This window comes from Lissotriton vulgaris, chromosome 8, assembly GCF_964263255.1.
Source record: "Lissotriton vulgaris chromosome 8, aLisVul1.2, whole genome shotgun sequence".
NCBI classification, from domain to species: domain Eukaryota; kingdom Metazoa; phylum Chordata; class Amphibia; order Caudata; family Salamandridae; genus Lissotriton; species Lissotriton vulgaris.
The window spans coordinates 1,177,843,985-1,177,869,329 of NC_141696.1; the positions used below are offsets into that span (position 1 = coordinate 1,177,843,985).

The window sequence follows — 25,345 nt, forward strand, 5'->3', positions numbered from 1 at the left end:
CGCGGGCCGCCCCCGCCCACTTAAGGATAATCTGCGCTTAATGTGACATAAAATTCGAAGGGGCAGTCTCGTGGAGACATCACCCACTGGGCCCCTAACCAGCCAATCCACTTAGTCAATTCAGCTAGACACCTAAAATTCCTGCTGCTGTGTGTCCTGGTCATCTGCACCCCCTTCTCCTCGGGGATCCCCCCGGGGGCAATAACTGTCCAGCCAGTTTGACGCAACCGCCGGGTCGTGAAAGAACCAAACCTTCTCCTCTGTCTCAATCCGTAGTTTAGCAGGGAACAGCATAGCATACTTCCATCCCCGGTCCCGAAGCCGTCGCTTGATCCCAAGAAAACTCTGTGTCTCTCTCTGGACCGTCTGGGTATAGTCCGGAAAGAAGTTGAGGGTGGAGTTCTCATACTTCAAGGGACCCCCCGTCCTGGATGCCTGCAGGATAGCGTCTCTGTCCCGGAAATTGAACACCCTCGCGATCAATGGGCACGGCGGGGCCCCCGGCTTCGGTCTGCCACCCGGAACTCTGTGCGCGCGCTCCACAGTGAAGAAGTTCCCCAGTCCTTTTGGCTTCAGGTGCTTAAGGATAATGTCCTCCACAAAGAGATCAGGGGCCATTCCTTCCGACTTCTCCGGAACCCCACCGATGCGTATATTATTCCTTCGGGCCCGTCCTTCGTACTCATCCAGCTTACGATGCATCTGGGTGCCGGACGTCTTAAGATCTCGAACATCCTGCTGCAGCTGCGCTTCGTCATCTGTCAAGCTTGCCGTTTTAATATCCAGTGACTTGACCTTCTCACTAGTTTTGGTGAGATCAGCGCGGAACAGGTTAACTTCAATAGTCACTGTGTCCAATTTATGATCAAGGGATGTCATCTGCTGACCTAAGGAAGTTTTAAGGCCATCAATAGCCGCCATGACATCCTGCAGCGTAGGTTCCGATGCGGAGTCCGCCGACTCTCTGCTACACTCCAACACCCGGCCTGATCCAGAGGGCGAGCCCCTGGGCAGCGTGTAGCGGTCCAGCTTGTTGGACTGCACCACTTGAGATCCTTTGGCAGATCGCGCCGACTGTCTCTCCCCCTCAGGCCGTGCCGCCATTCTGGATCCGCAGTTCGCAAATGTCCCCTCCCTCCGTGACCGCTACGACCACAGAGCCCCACAAACTGACTCTCAGGGACACCGGCCACGAGCCAAGAGGGATGCCGGTTATGTGGAGTGTAATCACCAGCAGTTCAGTGGCCCCAGTGGGTACCCGAAGAGAAGGCCAGCACTCTGCAGCACGTAGTCCCAGGTCTCAGGCAACAGGAGGAAAGTAAACCCCTTTCAGCACCTCCAGACAGTAGTGCCGCCGCTGTGGGGTATGGGCCCTCACCAGGTAGCCAATATCCAAGCGTGTGTCCCCAGCGCAGCCAGAGTCCCAAATGCCACGCACCCAAGAGGCCCAGCGGGCGCACCAAGAGACCGGGTCTCACAGTCTACTCACGTAGGGCCCGTATAGCCATTCTCTGCCCCTAATTGGATGCTCAACAGGACCCCCCGACCTCTCCTGCCACCTCTCAGCCACACTCAAAGGCCCAGCTCGTGAGGAGAGAGCCAGCCGCAACTCATGGATCCCATGGACAGTCGCCTCCGAGGGAGGCGCAGTAAATGCCAGCGCCGCCTCCAACGCAACCTCACAGTCCCCGGTCCCGGCTACTTTGCACAGTCCAGACGCACGACAATATCGGCAGGATGGTGGCTGGGGCTGTCGCGGGTGGAGTAGTGACGTCAGTCTGCCCTCGGTCTGCCTTCAGAGCAAGTCCGGGCCGCGGCCGGTGACTTCCGATCAGGCGGCCCGTTGTTGTGCAATTCCGGCCCGGCCACCTCCGCCTCTCGGGTGCCCGGCTCCTCGCCCAGTGGAGGTGTAAATCGCCGTCGGTCCTAACTCTGGCTCCCAACCACCCAGGGAGCCCGGAGTCTAAGCGGTCCACAGCGCTGCCCCTCCAACAGGAGATCCCGACTCCAGCGCCACAGGATCACTTCAGGATAATGTGGGTACGGCGCAGGTCGCACGGAGCTGCGGGCTCACGCGGCCATATTGTATGTATGGACGCGTAGCTCCTCCCAGTTGTGTCTGTTTTAACGATTCTATTTAATAAGATCCTCTTAGCTGGTGAGACTGCTCCAAAGTCATGGTCTGAAGCTACTGTTATCTTATTATTAAAGCCCAATAAAGATCCATTAAAAATGGAGTCCTACAGACCGATTTCATTATTGAACTCGGACTACAAGATCTTTGCGGGGGTCTTGGCAGCTAGAATGGCAAGAGTCATCAAAACCATTGTACACCATGATCAGAGGGGCTTTATTCCTGATAGCTTGAAATGTTAGTTCATTTAGTTGCCTATCGCAGCAATAGATGTTGCAATGGATAAGAAGCTTCCGCTGACCCTTGTAGCCATAGATGCTGCTAAGGCTTTTGATCAAGTGAATTGGTCATATTTGTGGAAGGCCTTATCGGGGTTTGGATTCCCAATTAATTTTGTTACAGCAGTTAGGTCCCTTTATTCCACCCCACGAGCAAAAATTTTAGTTAATGGATTTCTCACGGACTGGGTAACAATCTCTCGCGGTACCAGGCAGGGGTGCCCTCTGTCACCCTTATTGTTTAATTTATACATTGAACCCTTCGTTTGTCAGCTCAGGCCGGATCCCATAATTAGGCCTTTTAAAATCAATGATTTGGAATTAAAGTTTGCTATATATGCCGACGATTTACTTATGTTTACTTCTAATCCAGCTGAAGCCATTCCAAGATTCATAGATCAGGCTGAATCATTTGGGGAAATCTCAGGATACAGTATAAACAAAGACAAAACTGAGTTTATGGAGTGGAATCAAGATACTTGGACGCCAGGAGCTAAGCAGCAAATGAGGTATTTGGGGAAATATCTGGCCCCAAAAATTGATGATATACCAAAAATAAATGTAGCTAGAGTCTGTAAGGACGTTTGTGGCCTGCTCCAACGGTGGTCAAGCCTCCCTTTAAACATCTTTGGGAGGGTTAACTTCACAAAGATGATCATCCTCCTAAAAATAACTTTGCGATTTAATTCTATTCCTTTATCCTTCAACACGTCGGATATCGCGAAATTACAGGGAAAAATTGGCTCCTTTATTTTGAATACTAAGTCCCCAAGAATCTCCTGGAAAAAACTAAGGAGAAGTTTAAATACAGGCGGGCTGGCCCTGCCAGACTTACTTATTTAATATCATTCATTCCATTTTAAGAACTACAGAATATTGGCTAACAGAACAGATGCATCTTCACTAGGTGTACTCTTTAAGGCCTTATTGCAAGATATAGCTCAGGGACAAGAATTCTTTCTTTTTAAATTTGGGGATCCGAAGTTTTTCAAAAAAGTGAGGCTTAAGATTCTGGGTGCAGCTTTGAAAAACTGGCTATATATTAGGAAAAGTCTAAACATTCCCTATTACTCATTCCAGGCACCGATTTGGGATTCTCCGGGTACGCCAGTTTGTCTTAATGATCAACTGCCCCGGCCCCTGAGAATGGCAGATTTGAACTGTTGGGGGGATCTCCAAAAAGATTTGCAGCTGTTAAGTTGGGAGTCCCTCTCTAGTATGACTGGTGGGACACTCACCAGATTTAAGTATTACCAGCTGTCAGGATGGTGGGCAACCCTATCTTGGGACTCTGAAGAACTGAACTCAAAGTTTGACTCAGTATCAAGGAGGGGTAGATGGAAGCATGAGGTCTCTTTTTGGTACTGGGCCATGTTAGAGGCTGAGGGCATTACAGATTTTGAGGTACAAAAACTTTGGAGTAATGTCACTAGTTTAAACACTGACAACATTAAGGACCTATGGAGTGATTCCTTTCCCATCTTACAGGCAGTCGTCAAGCCTGCTGCTCTAAAAAGAAACCATCTATACACCATGCATAGGGTATATATAACTCCTAAAAAACTAGTTAAAATCACTAACCTAGAATATCATTGCCCAAGGTGTAGGCATCCGGCTGCGGATGATCTCCATATGTTTGCCGACTGTCCCGAGATAAAAAAACTATTGGAGTAAGATACAGGAATTCTTGGAAGATGTCCTCCAACAACAATTGGAAATCTCCCCGAGGACTATTTTCTCTGGACTGAGGTCAGATTATCATCTTAATGAACTTTCTACAAAATTTATTTTTTTATGTCATCATCCTGGCAAGGCGCGAAATATGCAGAGCCTGGAAAGATGTAAACCCTCCAATTTTTTCAGAATGCCTAAAATATATAATCTCTATAAGTGAATCCGATATGGCATGTGACAGTACAAGTCATGATAAGATCTGAGCGGCCCTCGTGGCGTGGCGTAACAGGTAAATGGTCTTCCAATGATTCTCCCGGGCACTGTTGGTTCTTTTTCTCCAAAGTAACACAGGGCCCCCATTGTGGTGCGAAATGGAGTGGACTAAGAAAACAGTAGCGACTTGAGGGATCTAACCCCTTTCTATATATTGGTCTATAACACCAGGGTCGGAATAGGATGACCAACTGTGAAAGGATATGTAGTTTCCCGTCAAGAACGCCCATCATGGTATATGAGGAAATCCAAAGAAATTTTTTATTTTTAAAAATCCAACAGTTAGCCCTCTTCAACCATTGCTTGTGTAACGGTATTGTTAGATCTGGGGATCTCTAGTTGGCAATGGTTTTCAACTTTGTCCAGATAGGGACCCTTACTTCTAAGTCAGAAAAGGGGATTACACTCCTTGAAACCCCTGCTCACCCCCTTGGTAGCTTGGTAGCTTGGCACGAGCAGATAGGCTTATCCCAGAGGCAGTGTGTTAAGCATTTGTGAATATACACAGTAATACAGTGAAAACACTGCAGATGAACACCACACAGGTTTTATAAAAATAAGTATTCTTTATATAGACTTAGCACAAGACCACAAACGACAAAAATCTACAATGCTACACTTAAGATTACTTAAAAGATGATTAAAGTCTCTTAGGTCGGGGGAGGAGCCTAGCCTGCAACCATGATGGCCGCTAAGGCTCTCGGCTCCGCCGACCTTCTTGCTCTGCATGACCCTCCTGTTCATTATCCTGACTTCGAGTCGTGTTTTCATGCGGGAGAACTGATGCTGCTTTCATTGGCGTGTCCCCGGGATCTTTGCTGGCGGTAACAGCGGCGGAACATCCTCGCCTAATCTACGGCCCTCCTACCCACGAGACCGGGACTTCGAGTGTTGGTGACGGCCAGCCCCTGATGCAATAACAACGGCCACTCGAGACGGGGAGGTGTCGGCCGGCCGGAGGGAGTCTGCCGAGCTGTCCCTCCCTTGCTGTGGCCATCCAGACCACCCAGCGGAGTTGTTTGCCTGTGGAACATTGTGGCCCTGGGAGAATACAATGTATCTGTTTCTCCGCTTATGAACCGCCCGGGCACTTTCCTTATTTTCCTCGAGACATTGTGGGCGACATCTTGAGCATCACGGACTCTGCGCCTGGCACTGGGGGCTCTTGACCGCGATTGCGGGACCAGGCGACCACTGGGGCCGCGTCCACGCCACCGACCGCAGCATAATGCAGACCGCTATCCCCGTGCTCCCGACCCGACTTTACTCCGGCGAGTGGCAGTTTGATGACCGGCTGGAGTACGGGGAGCCTCGAGTGAGGAGGACTGCCGGAGACTATACTTTTGGGGCAACGCCAGGGATTCTTGAAGTACTGGTTGCCCTGGGTACTTTGCGCACTGCCCTGGATTGTAGTGCCCGAGACCTGAGGAGCCGGCTGGATGCCATTGCTCCCATTGTGCGCCTCGCTACACGTGGTGACTCCCGACTGCGAGCCGCTGCGCCACACCCTGTACCCGAACACAAAGAACTGGTTACCCCGGTGGATGTGGGAATGTCAGGGGACCATGATTTAGAGCCAGCCATGGAGCTGATCGTTGCTGGTGGAAGTGGGTCAGGTGATGATGGACATGCACTGTGGCTTGATGATCGGCGCTGGACAATTCGCCTGGCCATTCAACTGTGGACTGAGGGGGCGACTCTCCCCCTTCTCCTGAAACTGTTGCTGCCGGACTGGTCCGTGGGCTCTGGGGGATTATTGCTACACGTTAAACTCCCGCACACCATAACGTATTATCATGGCCACCTCGATCACCCACTCCATCTAAAATGGCGGCTGGCCGGATGGATTTCTTTGTTACAACTGACCGTAAGGGACAAGGCTGAGAATGTTTTCTTGAGCACTGGTGCATGGACGGCTGGTGACTACGTGGGACGAGCGGTATATTGACTGATTCGGATCTTTATTCTGTACTGTTTTGTGGGTCTGGGCTCGAAGAGTGGGCGGCCGGGAGCCCGTATATTCATCCTTTTCTCCTCCTCCGCTTTCTTTCTTCTTTTCTTACTACATTTCGGGTCTCCTATTCAGGGCGACGGGCACACTGCTGGGGGGGAGGGGGGGGGGGGGTAGGCCGTAGCCTTCTGCAGGGGTGCGGGGTGGGGGGAGGGGGGATGGGTACTTTCTCTTTTCCCTTGTTATTTTCTGTTCCTCTTTCTATGGCCCTTTTTTCCTTTCTCTTTTATTGCATTACTGTCTCCTGAGGTTTCTGCAGCATTATCAGTCCGGAGGGGTGGGGTAGCGGTTTGCTATGTACCATGTTCGCACTGATGCCTATCCTGTTTAGCGTAATTCGCCTCCACCACTCCTACTGGAATTGTGTTGCTCATTGACTTTTTGCTAATTGCTTTCAACTGTGAGACCTGACACGATTGTGTAGCATTGATTTTGTGACCTATATATGATAAAATGAACCTCATTAATCCTGATTGCCTACGCTGACGCATGTTATATCCTGAACTTTAAGTGGAATCCCTGACCTTGGTCTGCTGTGATTGTTTTACTTACGCTTGCCATGTGATAACCATGTCGTGTTTAGTGGCCGGCCAAGACGGTTGTAGGCCTCTGCTTGTACCCGCTTTTCAGATCAATAAAGGTTCCCAAAAATTTAAAAAAAAAAAAAAAAAGTCTCTTAGGTCAAGTTGTTGGTAGATGCGACTGAGTTCTCAACAAAGTACCTGGATGCGTAACGCAAAGTGAACAAAAGGCTCGCAAAAGGGGAGATGCGTCGGTTCCGTGACCCGGGGGAATGGTTGCGTCCTTCCTCAATGTTTGCACAGAGTAGGGGACTCGTCGTGAGCCTTACCGGTGCGCAGGTGATGCATAGATTCTCGGCCTGCAGGCCTGTTGTGGTGCGCAAGATGGCGCCTTGATGGGATGCGATGATCTGGTTGCGATGCGAAAAGATGACGTCCTTGACGCAGCGATGATGATGCGATGACGTCCTGGCAGCCTTGCGACAACTCTGTACTCTGAAGCCGCAACAGGCCCTGCGACACGCTTCTCCGGCGATGCGATGGCGACTCTCACGATGGCGTCACGCTTCTCCAGTGATGCGACAGCAGACAGCTTCGATGAACACACGCTTCCAGGGAGATGCAGCGAAGGCTCCCTTCTCTGGCGTTGCGATGATTTCAGCTGCGGCAGCGACACTCTTCTTCTCGATGCGTCACGCTTCCAGCTCCAGCGGCACACAAGTGACTGGAGTCAGAATTCGCAGCAAGGAAATTCAAGAGGGAGCTGGAGGTGAAGTCTTTTTTCCCTGAGACTTCAGCAGGAGGCAAGCACAGTTCAAGCCCTTGGAGAATATTCTGTAGATAAAAGTCCTTACAAAGTTCCTTCTCCTTTCCCTTGGCAATGAAGCAACCACTGCAGGCCAACCCAGGAAACAGCACTCTGGCAGAGGGGCAGTCCAACCTCCTGCAGCTTCCTTGGTTCTTCTCCTTGGCAGAAAGGTTTCTTGTTCCAGAAGTGATCTAATTTCTTGGGATCAGGGTCCCAATATTTATACCCCAAAATCCTTTGTTGTCTGAAGGCAGAGAGGCCTCTGCCTAGTCCAAACCAATTCCTGAGTACTTTGTTTACATGATTCTCTTCTTCCTTTCACTGTGCAGGGCAGAGACATCAACCGCCCCACAGGAGGTGGAGCCAGTACAGGGGAGGGAAGATACAGCTCTGGAGAACTCTGTTGACATGATTCCTCCTCCCCTTTCACAGTGTAGGGCAGAGACATCAGACAAGCCACAGGGGGTGGAGCCAGCATTGTAGAGGGAAGGCCCAGCCCTATTCAGGTCCCAGGTGCAACTCCTCTCTCCTATCTAGATGCAGATCTCTCTATTTGCCACTGGGCTGCCCCGGCCTGTCTCCTGGAATCCCCCAGCCCTGTCACTCACAAACCCAGACAAGGAATACACAACCCAGCAGAGGCAGGCCTGGATAGTTAGGCAAGAAAATATCTACTTTCTAAGAGTGGTATTTCCAAACACAGAATATTAAAACCAATTTTACTAAAAGATGTATTTTATCATTCTGAGTTCAGGCATACTAAATTCGAATTTCTACCATGTTCCCTGAGTCAGTTAGGATTATAAGAATGTAATAATCTAACTGCCCATTCTGGCCTATGAGAACAGGTAGCCTTCAATAGTGAAAAACAAAAATGGCTGTAATTCACTATTAGAACATGCTACACACATCAGAGCATGTCCCACCTTATACTTACAATGCACCCTGCACTTGGGCCTACCATAGGGGTGTCTAATATGAAGCAAAGGGAAGGTTTAGGGACTGGCAAGTGGGTGCATTTGGCCAAGTCGAAATGGCAGTGCTATACTGCACACAGGCCTTGCAATGGCAGGCCTGAGACACAGTTTACAAGCTTCTTCTGTGGGTGGCACAACCAGTGCTGCAAGCCCACCAGCAGCATTTGATTTACAAGCCCTGGGTATACATGGTACACTGTACTAGATGCTGACAGATAAATCAAATAACCCAATCATCGAATAACCAATTAGTACATAACTTTAACATAGGGAGCACTTGCACTGTGGCACTGATTAGCAGTGGCACCGTGCCCAAAGCATAAAACCAGCAAAAACATATCAAAACAGAGGAGGCAATTCGTCAAAATGGAAAGGATACTCAAGCTAATGATGCCAGGTCTAACAGGTATCGTACATTTTGTACTCAAAGTGTGCTATACACTTGGAAATAGTGCCTATGCATTGGTGAAAAAAAGAAGCCTGTCTCAATTTTATCTTTCACCTGTCACATTGAGAGGCTCCTTGCTGCAGCAGCTGAAGGACCTTCTGCAAGAGATGCTGCGGAGTGGAGTGAGTGGCCTTCTGTGCATACTCCTATTGCATGGTTCTGATTTTACCTGGCATCTGGTAGCCAACTATCCCATCTGCTGACTTTAGAGACATTGGTATCATTGACAGCAAGTATTGCTTACTTTCTGCTGCTTATCCTTGTGGCCAAAAGTTGTGTTGGAGTTGGAGGGCAGGATTTTCACATAGTGTGAAGCCCCCTAGTAGGAAGTAAGTTATTTTGTCATGTTAGACCCACAGGCTACCATCACAGCCTATTTGGGATCCATTCTCAACATCCTGTGATACTGAGCAGATCACTTAATCTCCCCGTGCCTAACCAAAATGAATGTGTCCTTCTGTAACAAAACTGGTGCTCATGTAAAGCGCTCTGATACCTGATGTCTCGGGTCTAGTTCGCGCTACATAAAACTCTAGCTGTAATCAATCCACAAGCTACATCACACAGAGATACCAGCTTTCCATTCATCATCACATTCTCACAACATCCACACTCCACATTTTACAGCATGCTCCTTTCCGCCCATGCATACACAGGCACTTCATGCCAGTACACCATACACTTTTCTTACATACAGAACAAACCAAACATGCCATGGGATTACAGACATCTAATAATGATCTGAGGTCCTGCACTCTTTCTGATGACTTCAGAATAACATGAAGTAACAACCTGTGGCACTGTTTCTGTGTGAAACTGGCAGCAATACAGAGAAAGGAGCAGATAAAACATCATTATTGAAGGAAAATTGGGCAGTGATGTATGGGTGCTGTGTCATATAGGTATAACATGGATTTTGTTGCTTTAGCAAATGTGTCATTTTTGTTGGTGTGTTAAAATGTAATGTTGCAGTATTACTGAGTGATGGTGCGAATATGGATATTGACTGGTGATTAGTGAATGATGGTAGAAATCTCAATGTTCTCTAATGAATACTGTGATAGGGTGCAAACCTGAACATTTGTTTGGCTTAATGAGTGATGGTGCAAACCTGACCGGGTACTCCATATCTCTGAATGTAAGCCTGAAAAGCAGTCTACATCAATGAATCATGGTCAAAATCTGAACATGCACCCAGATCTACTAAGTGTTTGGGCAGAGGAACACATCTAAACAAGCAAAGAGGATGTTAGTATTGGTACAAATATGACTATGTATTAAATATTATTGAGTGATGGGGAAAATCTAACCAACAATATTAGTCATAGTTCTTGACATATGGTGGGCATACTTGGCACATTGATACCCACTGCACTGTACTACCTGCATTACAGTAATGGGCTTAATTCTTAACATATTATAGGCACTCTTGGGGCACTATAATTTTTATAATTCTTTACATATATATATTGTGGAATTCTTTTTGCATGACTGTACACAGACCCTGTGTAAAATTTGCACCGCAATGATATTGATAGTTTTCAATATTTTTATAACACTATAGCTGCTGTTCTTAAAAGCCTCAGCCGGTAAGACTGGTTTAATGTGCCTTCTCTCACTCACTAATCCATTCAAGCACTCAAAAATTCATCAAGCCATCAGTCAGTGTATTTACATATTCTACCATCTATGAAATCTCTCACCTTATATGGAATGATGCAGTCAGTCTCTTGGGGCGTGGCTTGGCGAGCAATGGCGACGGACGTGGACGGGTAGAGCTCCGATCTGAGCTCCCCTACCCGAGGCCGTTTCTCCGCTACTAATATCCTGAACAGTTCACGGCTGTGGGCAGACCCGGAGAAACCGCCCGCCGACAACCTAGCCGAGTTTGCGGCTGTTCACACACCGGGAACCGCACCGACGGGGCTTGTGTGCCTGCAGCCGCATCGGGCGACTCCCGCCCCGGCACACCCAACTACGCGAGGCCGAGGATTTGGCGGTTGCGACAGGCCCGACGTCGGGGCCTATCTGGCGCCACTCAAGCAACGACGCCTGGATGCCTCCTGTGCACATATTGTTCCACCACTGATACTGCCCTTACAATAACCTACGGACTTCCACGAGACAGCTGGCGTGAAATCCCTGCCAGTGCTAGACGCCCAGTCTACTCATGGGAGGAAGCAATTCGCTATACACCTCAGACTGCATACAGCAGTACAACATATCCCTCGCCCATCTTTTCTTTGTGGGCAACGGTCCTCTCATCCAGCAAGCAGCTACCACCCTTCGAGCTATCAACAAGGCCAAATCTGCCAACCGTCTCAAGGCTGCGGGCAAGGGCTTTGAGTATCCCAGCAATGCCAACGCTGGATCAGCTTTGATCTCCACCTCTAGTATCAAGCTCAGCTCCGCCAATACTTCCCCCCAGAATTTACTGACGCCCGGGCAGACCCAAGCCATATGGAAGAAATCGGCAGACAGCGTATGGCAACGTTCACACTCCGGGGATTGCCGCAGACCGTATCTGTGCAGCCTCTCGGGGGTATAATATACGCGCTGGAGAAATTTGAAATGGACCAATCTATGCCGTCCGTTTAATGACAGCCTCTTCATACTGAGGCAACAGTATCTCCACATGTCATCCTCTATCTGTATCTGAAGATCGCGCTGCCACTCTGTTCTAGCTTTGGAGGGCTGGGGCTGCTTATGCCGGGGTCCCAATTTATTTAGGTTCGTCACCAACTTACGGGCAGATACCGTTTTGATCACATAGGTGAATTCCGGCACCTCTGTTGGCTCCTGCAAATCCGGGCCCAGGAGCTCCCTCAGTGCCCCCCGGACCTTGTGGTATTGAAAGCGGGACAGGAGCGAGGCGTCCGCCTGCGGGGGGGACAATTGGTCCCACGTCTTCACCACTCCGTCCGCGAACAGATCCTCAAGTTTGGTCACTCCCAGCTTCTGCAATGTTCTCGTAACTCCCTTTTCCCTGAGCAAGGGGATCCAAACCGCCCATTCAATTCTCATGAGCGGGGAATACAGGAGGTCGCAGCCGTGTGCTCGTGTCAATTCGTGCCATGCATGATTTGTGGCTTTTATGGAGTCCAGCCTACCTATGCTACGGTCTACTGGCAAGCATACTGTGGTAGGCAGCGGCAGCGGTTCCGCAAATAGGCGTTCGAGGATGACATGCGGGATCACTGGGGATCTGTGAATCCAGGAATGTAGGTGCGCAGCTTGCGCCACTCTGTAATACCTTTCCATGTCAGGGGCGCCCAGGCCTCCCATCTCATAAGGTAACGTCAGAGTCTGCCATTGTACCCTGGGGTGCCCCCCCCCCACTCCAGACGAGTGAGTGCCTGTGTCATTTGTTTGAAAAAAGCCTTGGAGAGGACGACTGGGATGTTTGTGAATAAGAATAAGAATCTGGGCAGCACCACCATTTTCATAATAGAGATTCTGCCCATTAGGGACAGGGGGAGTTTGCACCATTTCTCTATGTCATCCACCAGTCTAGAAAATGCCGTTCCGTAGTTCTCCCGAATCAATATATCAGGGTCCACATGCAACCTAATCCCCAAGTTCCGGACCGGGTCCGAGGACCACTGGAGGGGGAACTCCATCTCAAAAGGTGTGGTGACTGGGGTCAACGGGAACGCCACAGATTTGCTCCAGTTGACTTTGAGGCCTGATAGCGCTCCGAACCGTACCACCTCTCTGAGTACTGATTGGAGAGTCTTCTCCGGGTCGCGGACGTATAGCAGAATGTCGTCTGCATATGTGGATATGCCAATCTTATACGTCGGGAAATTGACGCCCTCCGCAGCATGGTATTCCCTAATCGCGCAGGCCAGGGGTTTTGCCACTAGGGCATATAGTAAGGGAGAGAGAGGGCATCCCTGCCTTGTCCCTCTACTGATTCCGAAGGGATCAGTGACAGTGTTCCCTATGCGCAATCTGGCAGTGGGTTTATAATACAGTGCTCCTAGCATTTGCAGGAAGGGTTCACCCAGTCCAAGCTTTCGCAACATTCGCAACATGAAGGGCCATTCGACTGAATCAAAAGCTTTTTCCATATCAAGAAATATGGCTAGGGCCTTGTTTTCCTGCCGAACATGCTGCATTGTGTCCAATACTGTCCTGATGTTATATGTCAGATTCCGTTCTGGGACAAACCCAGCCTGTTCCGGCGCCACAAGATCAGGGACCAGGAGCGCCAGACGAGTAGCCAGCACTTTGGCATACAGTTTAGTATCAACATTCAAAAGAGACAGCGGCCGGTATGAGCCGCAAAGCTCCGGTGGCTTACCCAGCTTCAATATAGTTATCAACAGGGCTTCGCTCATGGTAGGGGACAACGACCCATCTGCACAAATTTCATCAAAAAGAGTAATTAGGTGGGGCATAAGTTTGTCCAGAAATGCCTTGTAGAATCCTACAGTAAGACCGTCGGCACCAGGGGCACTACCCGCTCTCATCCCTCCCAGCACCTCCCGTATCTCATCCTCCTGCACCGGTGCCGCCAGGAACTCCCTCATTGAGTCCAGCAGGAAGGGCATCCTTATATAGCTAAGGTAGTCCTCTATCTCCTCTTCCATGTGAGAGGATTTGGACTTATAAAGGTCCGAGTAATAATCTTTAAGGGATGCAATAATCTCTGTTTCGTCCGTAAGAGGACGTCCTGATGGTGAAGTCAGTTCATCTATTACCAAAGGTTTCCGTTCCTGCCTCATGATGCGGGCTAGCACTGAGCTGGGCCTATCCCCTTCCCCATATACCCTCGCCGTGGCGTACTTTCCCATGTGCTGAATCTCACGATCAGCCTCCTCATGGAATTCAGCCAGCAGCGATTTTAGACGATCCGCGGAGTCCAAGTCGGGACAGGCGCTCTGTCTCTCCTCCAACTCTCTCAGTTGGGATTTGAGAGTCCACAACCGCTGCCTGATGGCTCTGAGTGTACTGGAATGTTTGGCCATGGCCATCCCTCTAATGTAAGCCTTAAATGCGTCCCACAGTGTTAGGAAGTTGTCCACAGAGCCCAGGGTCGTTTCGAAGAAAGAGTCAATGTCTTCAGCAAGGTCACCCCTGAACGCCTCATCAAGGAGCGCGTAGGGAGGGAACCTCCAAGTAAAAGGGGGAATTCTTTCCGTCGGGACAGCCAGTCGCAGCAGCAAGGGGGAATGATCCGAGAGCGTACGGGGCAGCACCTCGCAACTGCGGACACCCGCGATCAACTGTTGTGAGGCAAGGAAATGATCAATGCGTGTATGTATGTCATGGTAGGCAGAGTAGTGCGTGAATCCTCCCCGTGTGGGGTGCTTAGTGCGCCAGACATCTACCATGTCTAGTTTCAGCATTTCCGCCTGCATGAGGAGGGCCGCGGCCGCCGGGCGGCCCGTCGGCCCCCTGGACCTGTCCTTATCAGGTTCATAGACAAAGTTAAAGTCTCCCCCCATAGCATCCTGGAAGCCTCGTAGGGCCGACAACATGTTGCTAACTCGGCGTAAAACTCGGGGTGATCATAGTTGGGCCCATAAACATTAACCACCACAAGGTCCAACCCTTTGCCTAAGCATCGCGCAATCAGGAAGCGCCCCTCGGGGTCCGCTTCAAGTAAGGACAGCCGCAGCTGCGAGCGAGGATTAGCCCATATGAGTACCCCTGAGGCCTGAAGTATCTAGCATCTTGCTCTTGGGAGGGAGGTGCGTCTCCTGTATGAGTGTAATATCAACTTGGTGTCTTTGTAAATAGCTCAATACTTTTCTAAGCTTGCGGTGATCATTCAGACCCCTTACATTCCAAGTTAATGCATTCAATGAATCAGGCCCATCAACATTTGGTCTACTACCTACATCAGCCATTGTCGGTGAGAGAGCAGAATGGCAGCCAACAGCATTTCCCTTTTGCAATTAGATATTGTCCACATATACATCAGAAGAGCAACATTTCCAGTGAAAAAGCAGTCAGTTAGCAGCTTGCATGGCAAATCCCCTAGAACTCCCCAATTGAAACCAGCACCCCCCAAAACCTGAGCCCCCCCCCGACCCACAGCAGACCTCCCCCAACCTGGCCTGACAGGATCCCAGCCCATCCTCAAAGTACATAAACATAGAACCATAATGAAGCTCCCCAGTTATAGTCCATGTGGGGTCAGCCTGAGCTATGCGTGCTGGGGCAGAGGTCGCTAGAAGAAAAAAACAAGAGAACCACATTTATGGAACAAACTGTCGCTGCCCCAGGCGCCACCACCTTATGATATGTCCATCTACGGGATAAAAGTGCAGTACAAAACTGGAAGATACACCGTGCTGCCTGCAGGAATGTCCCAATTTAGTCCCATACCGCAGTCTTGCGCTTAAAATGCAGGGAGAGGGGAAAGGGAAGAGATTAACCACAAAGAAACAAGAGCGATCTCACCCAACTGTCGGACTTGTGGAATGCCATGCCTGCCACCGCTTCCGCAGGCCTCAGAGTTCAAACCGCATGGAGTCGCAGCGGCGCAGCGTCACAACGCCACTGCACCGCGCAGCCGTAAGACGTATTCAAAGTACACCTCCAAGATGCCATCTGAGGCGTCATTCCTGTTCATCCAGCCTGCTACTGTCCGCTAGGTCGTCAGATTCTCTGTTAGGGCTGGCCCTCTGTTCCTTGTTCCATTCCTTAAGCGATTTCTGGAGTGCCTTTGGATCGGTGAAAAAGTGTGAGTGACCTCCCCTGTTAATTCGCAATTTCGCAGGGTATAGCATTGCATAATCGAGCCCCATTTAACGAAGTTGTCTTTTGTAGGGTGCAAAGCGCCTCCTCTCTTCTTGGACTTTCGCAGTGAAGTCCGGGTACAGGGCAATCTCCATGCCTCCGTACTGCAGCTTCCCTTTCTCTCTGGCTACCCTCAGTGCGGTATCCCGGTCTCTATAGTTCAGCAGTTTCGCTATAATGGGCCCCCATGGGTGGACGCTGCGCCAAGGTCTGGTGTGCCCTCTCCACTACGAACATCGGGGAGAAGACATCATCTCCAAGCAAAGTAACTAGCAATTTCTCCACAAACAGTTCCATCCTTCCGGTGTTTGTCGTCTCCGAAATTCCTGTGATGCGGATATTGGAGCGTCTCGAGCGCGCCTCCAAATCCTCCGACTTCTCCTGGATAACTTGTAGGAGCCTGGAGAATTGCTAACGACCTTTGTCCCATTCAGTTTGGGCCTCCTCCACCTCTGTGATGCGCCGTTCCGACATGTCGAGTCTTTCCGCATGTTTGTCAACTCTTTCCGCCATGCGGTCCATGCGGTAGGTGAGAGCGTCTATCTTCGTAGCTATGGATGCCATACTTTCCTGCAGCCCCTGTTCCATGGACACTAGCATGTCTTTGATGCCGGTATAAAGTGTGTTTTCAGAGCCCACAGCCTTTGCTGGGGGTCCGGCTGTTGCTCTTCAGGTGATTTCGACTTGCGTTGGTCAAAGGCCAGTTTGGATTGCGTTTTGTCGTTTTTGCCCATGGTTGGACGTCCGCAGCGGTAGGGGTCACTCAGTTCTGGAACTCGTCCTATGGAGCTGCCGGAAGAAGGCAACAGGTACACTGCGCCACACTGGCCTGACACACATTATTCTGACCGCTGTCCCCTCTGTGGTTTCGCCTCTGCATCTGCACTCTTAATATTGCGCCGTAATCCGAGGTGCAAAGGCCCACGGAACATCAACCACGAGGGCTGTCCGATCCAGCTGCTCAATCAGCCCTCGCACTGAGCCCCGGCGATGGCCGCGTCAGTGTGTTCCCAGCCACCCACTCGACAGCCGGCTCCCCTCCAGAGTCCACGTGCACCCACTCACAGCGCTAAGCGTCTAACTAGTCAGTCGCGTTCCACACTTCGGGTGTAGCAGTGGTGGACTGTTCAATGCCCCAAACTCAGCGCAGCCCTCCGTAGTTCCTCCAAAAGTGAGATGGGGGCTTAAAGGGGCGCAAGTGCTGCTGATCGCGGATAGGGAGGGGGTGGTCCAGGGCACCTTAACAGATGACTTAACAAATCCGCAGGCCAACACTCACAGCGATTGAACCAGCGCCGTGATGCTCCCGCGATGACACCCCCCGGGGTCCCTGGTGCAGGGCCGAGCCGATGCTGTTTTCTCCTTGACGCCTCTCAACCGCTCGTAGAACAGTGCACTGGGGGTGGGGGGGAACACCAATGTACCCCCCAGATGGGAAGGCCCACAACGGTCTCTCCTCAATGCCGGGGACCGCCTCCGTGGACGTGCGCCGGGCCACCCAGCCGCCAGGCCAGCGCACCGATTCCGGCTCCCAGGGCTGAGATCGCAGGTCGCTCCGCGGGGCCTCTCTTATCCTCTGGCCGCACGTCGCAGCACGCACCCCGGCCCCGCGCCAAGGAAAGACCGCTGCTTTGGGGCCCAGGTCCGCCCGGTTTCTTCTTCCCCGTCTCGCCTCAGATCGCGGCAATTTCGTAGCGGGAAGGCAGCCGAGAGTTGCCCACAGTCATCCCTGACAACAGCGCTCGTTGATGGCAGCAAAAGTCTCTATAGTGGAGGATAAATATTCGGATTTTGTTGGTGATGGCGCGGAGCTCAGCGCTCACGCGTCCGGCATCGGCGCCTGCAAGCTCCGCCCCCCCGTGCACGTGGAATGTTAGAGGTATGCACACACCATCTAGGCGTTACCAGATCTACTCTTACTTGAAACGTCACAAATATCAGATAGCCCTGTTACAAGAAACGCACTTAAATAAGGCGGAGGTACATACACTGCGCCGCAGATTGAGAGGCCAGCTGTATGCCACTGAATATTCCTCCTTTGCCCGTGGGACACTTCTATGGATCCGGCCTGGTACCCCGTGGGCGGTCATGGACACACAGATACACAGAGGGTAGATATGTAATAGTCCGGGGCAGACTCGATGGACACCCAGTAGTGCTAGCCTCGCTGTACTTCCCGAACACTGATCAGAGCCCCTTCTTCGCTCGCCTTTCTGCGACGCTGGCGGCTTGGCACTGGGTCCCGTGGATCCTGGGGGGGTGATTACAACTGCGTCCTAGACGTCAACTTGGACAGAGCTTCCGTACCTCCTGCCAACGCCCCGGCACACGCCACCACGAAAACCCTAATCAACCTGGCCACACAGTGGGACCTCCATGATGCATGGAGGACGAGACATCCAACCACGCGGACATACTCCTACTGGTCTGGTGCACATACTCTACATGTGCGTTTAGACCGGTTCATGATTACCACTGATCTTCTCCCATTAGTCACAGACACACAATACATGGGCCGTACACATTCAGACCACAATCCCCACACACCAACAATTGCATGGGAAAATCCACGTCCACCTGTTCCCACTTGGCGCCTTCAACCTGACCTCCTGCTAGATGCAGCCTTCCGCGACTCCCTACTCACACAAACGGCGCTATACTTTGAGCACAACACTGACACAGCGTCTTCCCCCCAGGTCGAGTGGGACGCATTTAAGGTGGTCACCCGAGGACAATGTTTTGACACACAAGGACATATGCGGCGACAACTAGAGGTCGAACTGACACAATTGGAGACTGAATTATTGGGCCACGAGAAAGCTACAATGGGGGATACGAATGGTCGCCTGACGGAGGCCACAGCAGAACACGGACGCCTCTTAGAGCATTTACGCCACATTAATTTTGCGGCACACTCTGCTCGTACGCATCGCCAAGGCAACCGACCTGGCAAGCTGTTGACCTGGCTGATCGCACGCGAGGACCGCATGTCCCCTGTGTCAGCGATTCAGGCGAAGGGAGGTAGATTACTTTACACGCAACGCCAAATTCACGAGGCGTTCATAGAACATTATACGGACCTATACAACTCCCGGCTACTTATCCCACTGCCTGACATGGCCGAATATCTTTCGCCTTTACGGTTGCCAACTTTGACAACTGCGCAGCAGGATGACCTCGGAGCACCACTCGATCCCGAGGAACTCCGCAACACCGTTTTCAACCTTTCGAATAGCAAGACTCCGGGCCCGGATGGCTTGCCCGCCGAATTCTACCAGGCTGGTTCGGACATCCTCATTCCCCAGCTTTTAAGGATGTATGCTGCGGCCATAGATGACTTTTCCCTTCCCCCGACTCTCAATGAGGCCACCCTCATATCCCTGCTTAAACCTGGCAGAGATGGCAAGTGCCTGGGCTCCTACCGTCCTCTGGCTCTCCTAAATACAGACTATAAAATCCTCGCTTCCACACTAGCAAGTAGACTGGCCCCTCTGGTGCCCACTTTAGTACACCACGACCAAAATGGCTTTGTACCAACGCGCCATACCTCCTATAACATACGCCGCTTATTTCGCATTCAGGAATACGCCACACGTCAATGGCCACACGCCGGATGTCTGGTGTTAGACCTAGAAAAAGCATTTGACTCAGTGGAATGGCCGTACCTGAGAGCCGTCATGAACAAATTCGAGCTGGGAGATGACTATGAGACCATGGTTGGCCGGTTATACCGTAGGCCCACGGTTCGCGTCCGCACTGGCACGCTCCTCTCAGACCCTATCCGTGTACAGCAAGGCACCAGACAGGGCTGCCCCCTGTCGCCTTTGCTGTTCTCCCAGGCCGTAGAACCTCTGGCAGCCATACTCAGGTCTCGAGGTGCGGAGTGGGGTATTCCAATGGCGGATGGCCTCCACGCAGTGTCCTTATATGCGGATGATCTGCTCCTTTATATTAAAGATCTGACGGACATCCCGACGTCCCTTGCCGACATCTTCCGCACTTTCGAAGAGATGTCGGGACTTAAAGTCAATTGGCCCAAATCTGGGGCTTATTCATTTGACCCGGATGCACCCGAATGCGAGCTACATATAGGAGGTGTAAGGCTGCAGTGGTACTCCACGACGTTCAGATACCTAGGTATCCACATCTATCATAATCCCACAGATATATTGGAGGGGAACCTGATACGAGCGATTTCATCAATCCGGTCGCAAATTGTGTTCTGAAAGACTCTCCCGCTAAACGTTCCCAGCCGAGTAGCCTTGGCGAAAATGATAGTTCTACCTAGGCTATTATATTACTTCGCCAACATCCCATCCTACGTTCCCAATCGAATATTCCGAGATCTTGAAGCCCTCCTTCGCGACCTGATCTGGAATAAAGGCAGACCACGCATAGCGCTGGCGAAGCTCTATATGCCTACTCAAGCGGGGGGGCTTGCAGTTCCCAACATGGAACTATACTAGTTGGCGGCACAAATGCAGTGGGTATCGGAATGGCTAGGTGGAAAGAATTTGGTAGACACTGCCACTGATATCACTGCCTGGACTCTGTTGCAAATCCATGTGCTGTTTCACATACTGACTCGAACTCCTCATCCCTCGCAATTGTATCTCGCAGTAGCGCGCAGATGTTTTCTACGCTGTCTGCGTCTCACCCGCACAACTATGCCGTATGCCCCGATACTCCCTCTGCTAGGCACCCCGACGACATCTGGAGCACTTACGAATGCAAAGCTAGACAGCTGGATTACTGCAGGAGTAGAAACACTGGGAGACCTATACTCTGATGGCGCCCTCCTCCCGTTTGCCAGACTCGCAGAGGACACGTCCCTCCCGACTGGGCAGTTCTTACTACATGCGTCCCTCGTACATACACTAACTGCAGCCTGGGGTGACATATCCGAGGAGCCACCCATGCATCATTTTATACAATACCTTCATGTCATGAGCAACGGCTCCCACATAATTCACTGGCTGGCGCAGGCTCTCCTCCTCCACACACACCCTACTACTACACAGCTGAGAGAGAAATGGGCAGCAGACCAGGGGAGGGATTGGACAGACAAGGAGTGGGCAATGGTATTGGTGGGACGGTAAATGTCCAGCGCAATCCCCCCTTCAAAATCATTCAACTTTACATACTGCACCGCGCATACCTCACTCCAGACAAAATTAATAGGTACTTTTCAGTTACGGATAACGCCTGCAAGCGCTGCTCCTTGGTTGGGGCAGACCTCCTTCACATGCTCTGGCGGTGCCCTGCCATTGAGCAATATTGGAATGAAGTAACAGAGTTACTTACACATTGCACTAACGAACACGTACCGAAAACGTGGGAGGCCTGCCTATTAGGGCTGTACAAGCGCACGAAACTGAACAAGGTACAGGCCCGATACTGGGACCTGGGGCTGATCACAGCTAAACGGCTACTAACTAAGCGGTGGAAAGCTGACACCCCCCCACACATACGCCATTGGAGTTTATCCCTCACAAACTGGGCGCGAGCGGAGAGCACAGTCTTGAAACAAGAAGAGACAGCGGGGCTTAGGAAATTCCCGATTGCACAACAATGGGATGACATCCTCCAATCCTTCCAACAGAAGTGCTTGGAACAAGGGATCACGTAGAGGGAGCCGCACCCTGCTCCCCTTGCCCCCCCCGCAGTGGATGCTACGAGACACATCCGCACCCGCTAGCCCCCCCCCTACTCATATAGCCCCCCCCCGTGCCGCATTGCCAGAGCCGAACTCAGCTCACCTCACTCGGTGCACCCCCCTGGTGGTGGAGCCCCCGCCTTATTGATACACATACGAACCTCACAATGCAACCTCCAACCGCCTATCAGACCACTATCGACACAATGACATCATACATCCTCTTTAGAACGCATGGATACATCTACCCACACTCCCCCCTCCTTTCATTTAGCACATATTCCCCATATTCTCGTTTGGTGTTGTTATCGTTCTACTGGTCTCACTTCCTTTTGACCAGGCTTTTTACACTTAGTTCCTGAACACATTACACCATAGAATCTATGAGAGCAGTGGCCACGGCTGAGGTCCTCCCAGCTGTACATTACCAGCAACAAAAATCTCTCACGCTGGGACTGATACGCTACATAGACACTCACTCCTCAACACACTCGCGATGTCGCACAGTATCATCTTTTCACACCAGTGCCCTTCACCCCCCTCGAAGTCACATCTAGTCGATACGGCTACCCACTGCACGAAATAATAGACACGGGCCAATATCTGTCCATCGGCACAGGTGGGTGCCATCATAGTTTTGTCATTAAGGAACTGTGTAACAAACAAGAAGAAAATAAGAAAAATCCAGGACCTCTACACCTGTAATGCTAAATGGACTACTAAACACAAAGTGCTGTTATGAAACAACTGACGCCGCTGATCCTCCGGGCTGTCGGCCTTAAGGCTGTGTTCACCTACTGTTATATACGTGATAATTGATTTGCGCGGCTGGCCCTGCGGGGTTGTAAGCCTCACGCTGTGTACTATGCACTTTGGATAATAAAGGTCTTGGAGCAAAAAAAATAATAATTATGCAGTCAGTCTCTTATTTATCCTTCAATGCATTTCCCTTTTCATGCAAACGCTGGCTCATTATCAAATTCTCCCACTCACCCTCACAATCACATTTGAAATAGTCAGGCCTTTTGGCTTCATAGTGGTTATTTACTTTTTCAGTAAATTATTACCATGAAATTACACTCTAGTCATGATAGGTATTAGTGCAAAAATGGGCACAAAACCATTTTGCTGTAACGCTTGCAGTGCAGCTTAGGTCTAAATGATCCCAGTAGTGCCACTGTGTTTCTTCATGGTTCATAGTTTGGGTGATATAGGGAAAGATGACTGAAGAGATAAATTAGCAAGGAAGGTAGATACATCTAAAAATATAAATTTTCTCCTTGCAAATACCATTTCTTACAAACAAATTTCTTTCACGTGTACAGGGACTTCGTCCATCCACTGCTGATCATCACAATAACCACTTCCTCCAGCAGGAAATGAAGCAAGAGCAGCCAATGGAGCAACAACAGCAACCAATCATGAAGAATGGAGATAAGGAACAGGTGAAATAGACGCATAAACAGAATTCTGTCTTCATTATAAATACTTCTCGAAATTGTTGTGACATTCTTGTTATTTCAAATGTGGGAGAGGACCTCAGCTTTTTACGTAGTGTAGACCAATCTATGACAAAGAAGCTTATGCCTATTAGGCTTATGCATATGCCCCTGCGAGAGTACAGTCTGAGTTCAGTACCCGAGACATCAGCCTGCAACTTTTTACCATGAATATGTCATTACCGCGCTTGCCTTTCTAATGAAAATGAAAATATTTCCTAGGTAAGAGTATAAATATATATACAATAGTAATTGTGGGTAATAGAAATAGTGCCCGGTTCTTAACTCTCAGGACACTGGTACCTACCAGTGTGGTAAGTATAATACATAAAAAACACAATACTGAGATAAGTAACAGTTTCAGGCAACAGAATTTCTTGTGATGATTTCTTAATTCATTCACATAGTTCATTTCTTATACAGCCAACACGTGTTTCGCGCACACCGCGCTTCTTCAGGGTTTATGCAAACACCTTATCATTTCGTGTCATTCCCCTATGTGTAGTTTGTTCCCCTAGTTGCTTACTATAAGGTCTTCAATGTCTGTATTGTTACTTGTTTTACATGTGGATAGATTTATGTCTCTTCCTGTGCATACCCCCAATTCTGTAATTTTATGATTATCTCGACTGTTAGAACTGGGGGTCTCTAGTTGGCAGAGGTAGGTACCTTTGTCCAAATAGGGACCCTTGGTTCTAGTCATGGTAAGGGGGATACACACTTTAGATAACCCCTGCTCACCCCTTTGGTAGCTTGGCACAAGCAGACAGGCTTTTTCCAAAGGCAACGTATAAAGTATGTGTACCAGCACTCACAGTAACACAGTGAAAACACCACAAATGGACACCACACCAGTTTAGAAAAATAAAATATCTTCATCTAAACTAAACAAGACAAAAACGACAAAAATCCAACATACAAATACTCAGTAGAATGTCTTTAAAAAGGGTTGTTGCAAAAATAAACTTGGAGATGGTAAATGCGACACTTTTCTCTCAAAGTACCTTAGATGCGTAACGCAGAACAAACAAAAGGGTAGCAGAGAAGGCGATGCGTCGATTCTTCCTGCATTCCAGTTTCGATGCTCCAAGATGGCGCCTCGATGCATTGCGACCATCCGGTGCAATGCGATAAAATGGCGTCTTTGGTGCGATGCGTCAACTAGGATGCGATGTTTGCACTCCCGACGCCCGTGCAGCGAAATCAGTGGTTTTTTGAGCCGCGACAGGCCCTGCGACACGCTTCTCCGGTGATGCAATGGCGATCAGCGGCAGCAGCGAGACGCTTCCTTAGCGATGCGACAGTCCAGCGACACCCTTCTCTGGTGATGCAACGGCGAACAGCAGCAGCGGCTACACACTTCCTTGGTGATGCGATGGCGGCTGCTGCGTCGTCGTCACGCTTCTCCCTTGTTGCGTCTCGCTTCCACCTCCCAGCAGCAAGGGCCTCACACACAGTTACAGGCACCTCAGGGCATGAAATAGCAACTGCAAGCCAACTCCAGACACACAGCAAGGGCAGTACTTCTCCTTCAGCTTTTCTCCTCAGCAAAAGTTCCTCCTTGATTCCAAAGTAGTCTAAAGTTCGGGGGTTTCAGCTCTCATATTTATACCCCAAAGGTCATTGTTCTCTAAGTGTGAGGGGTCCTGGACCGGCGAACAGCAGCAGCGGCTACACACTTCCTTGGTGATGCGATGGCGGCTGCTGCGTCGTCGTCACGCTTCTCCCTTGTTGCGTCTCGCTTCCACCTCCCAGCAGCAAGGGCCTCACACACAGTTACAGGCACCTCAGGGCATGAAATAGCAACTGCAAGCCAACTCCAGACACACAGCAAGGGCAGTACTTCTCCTTCAGCTTTTCTCCTCAGCAAAAGTTCCTCCTTGATTCCAAAGTAGTCTAAAGTTCGGGGGTTTCAGCTCTCATATTTATACCCCAAAGGTCATTGTTCTCTAAGTGTGAGGGGTCCTGGACCCAGCCCAAACCAGTTATGGGTGCACTCTGCCAGTGCACAACTTCTTCCTTTGTCAGTGTGGGCCAGGGTCATCAGGCGCGTAACAGGAGGTGGAGCCAGCATTGTAGAAGGAAGACACAGCCCTATTCAGGCCCAGGTGCTACTACTCCCACCACTTCAAATGCAGATAGTTCTATTCAGCCTAGTGTTACTCATCCAGACTCCTGGAGCCACCCTAGCCCCTGTCACTCTCAAACCAGACAGTCAATCCACAAACAGGCAGAGGCACACAGAAAGGTTGAACAAGAAAATAGCCACTTTCTAAAAGTGCTATTTTCAAACACAGGATTTAAAACCCATCC

At 50.3% G+C, this 25,345-nt stretch overlaps 1 protein-coding gene across 1 annotated transcript in view; it reads left to right on the top strand.

Annotated features, from left to right (window-relative positions):
• LOC147698454 (serine/threonine-protein kinase Nek5-like) overlaps nt 1-25,345 on the top strand; it is a 235,630-nt gene that overhangs the window by 46,921 nt on the left and 163,364 nt on the right. Inside the window, exon 4 of the mRNA XM_086936243.1 lies at nt 22,859-22,978. Within this exon, the coding sequence (XP_086792369.1) occupies nt 22,859-22,978 (120 nt within the window). The remainder of the gene's footprint in view (nt 1-22,858; nt 22,979-25,345) is intronic.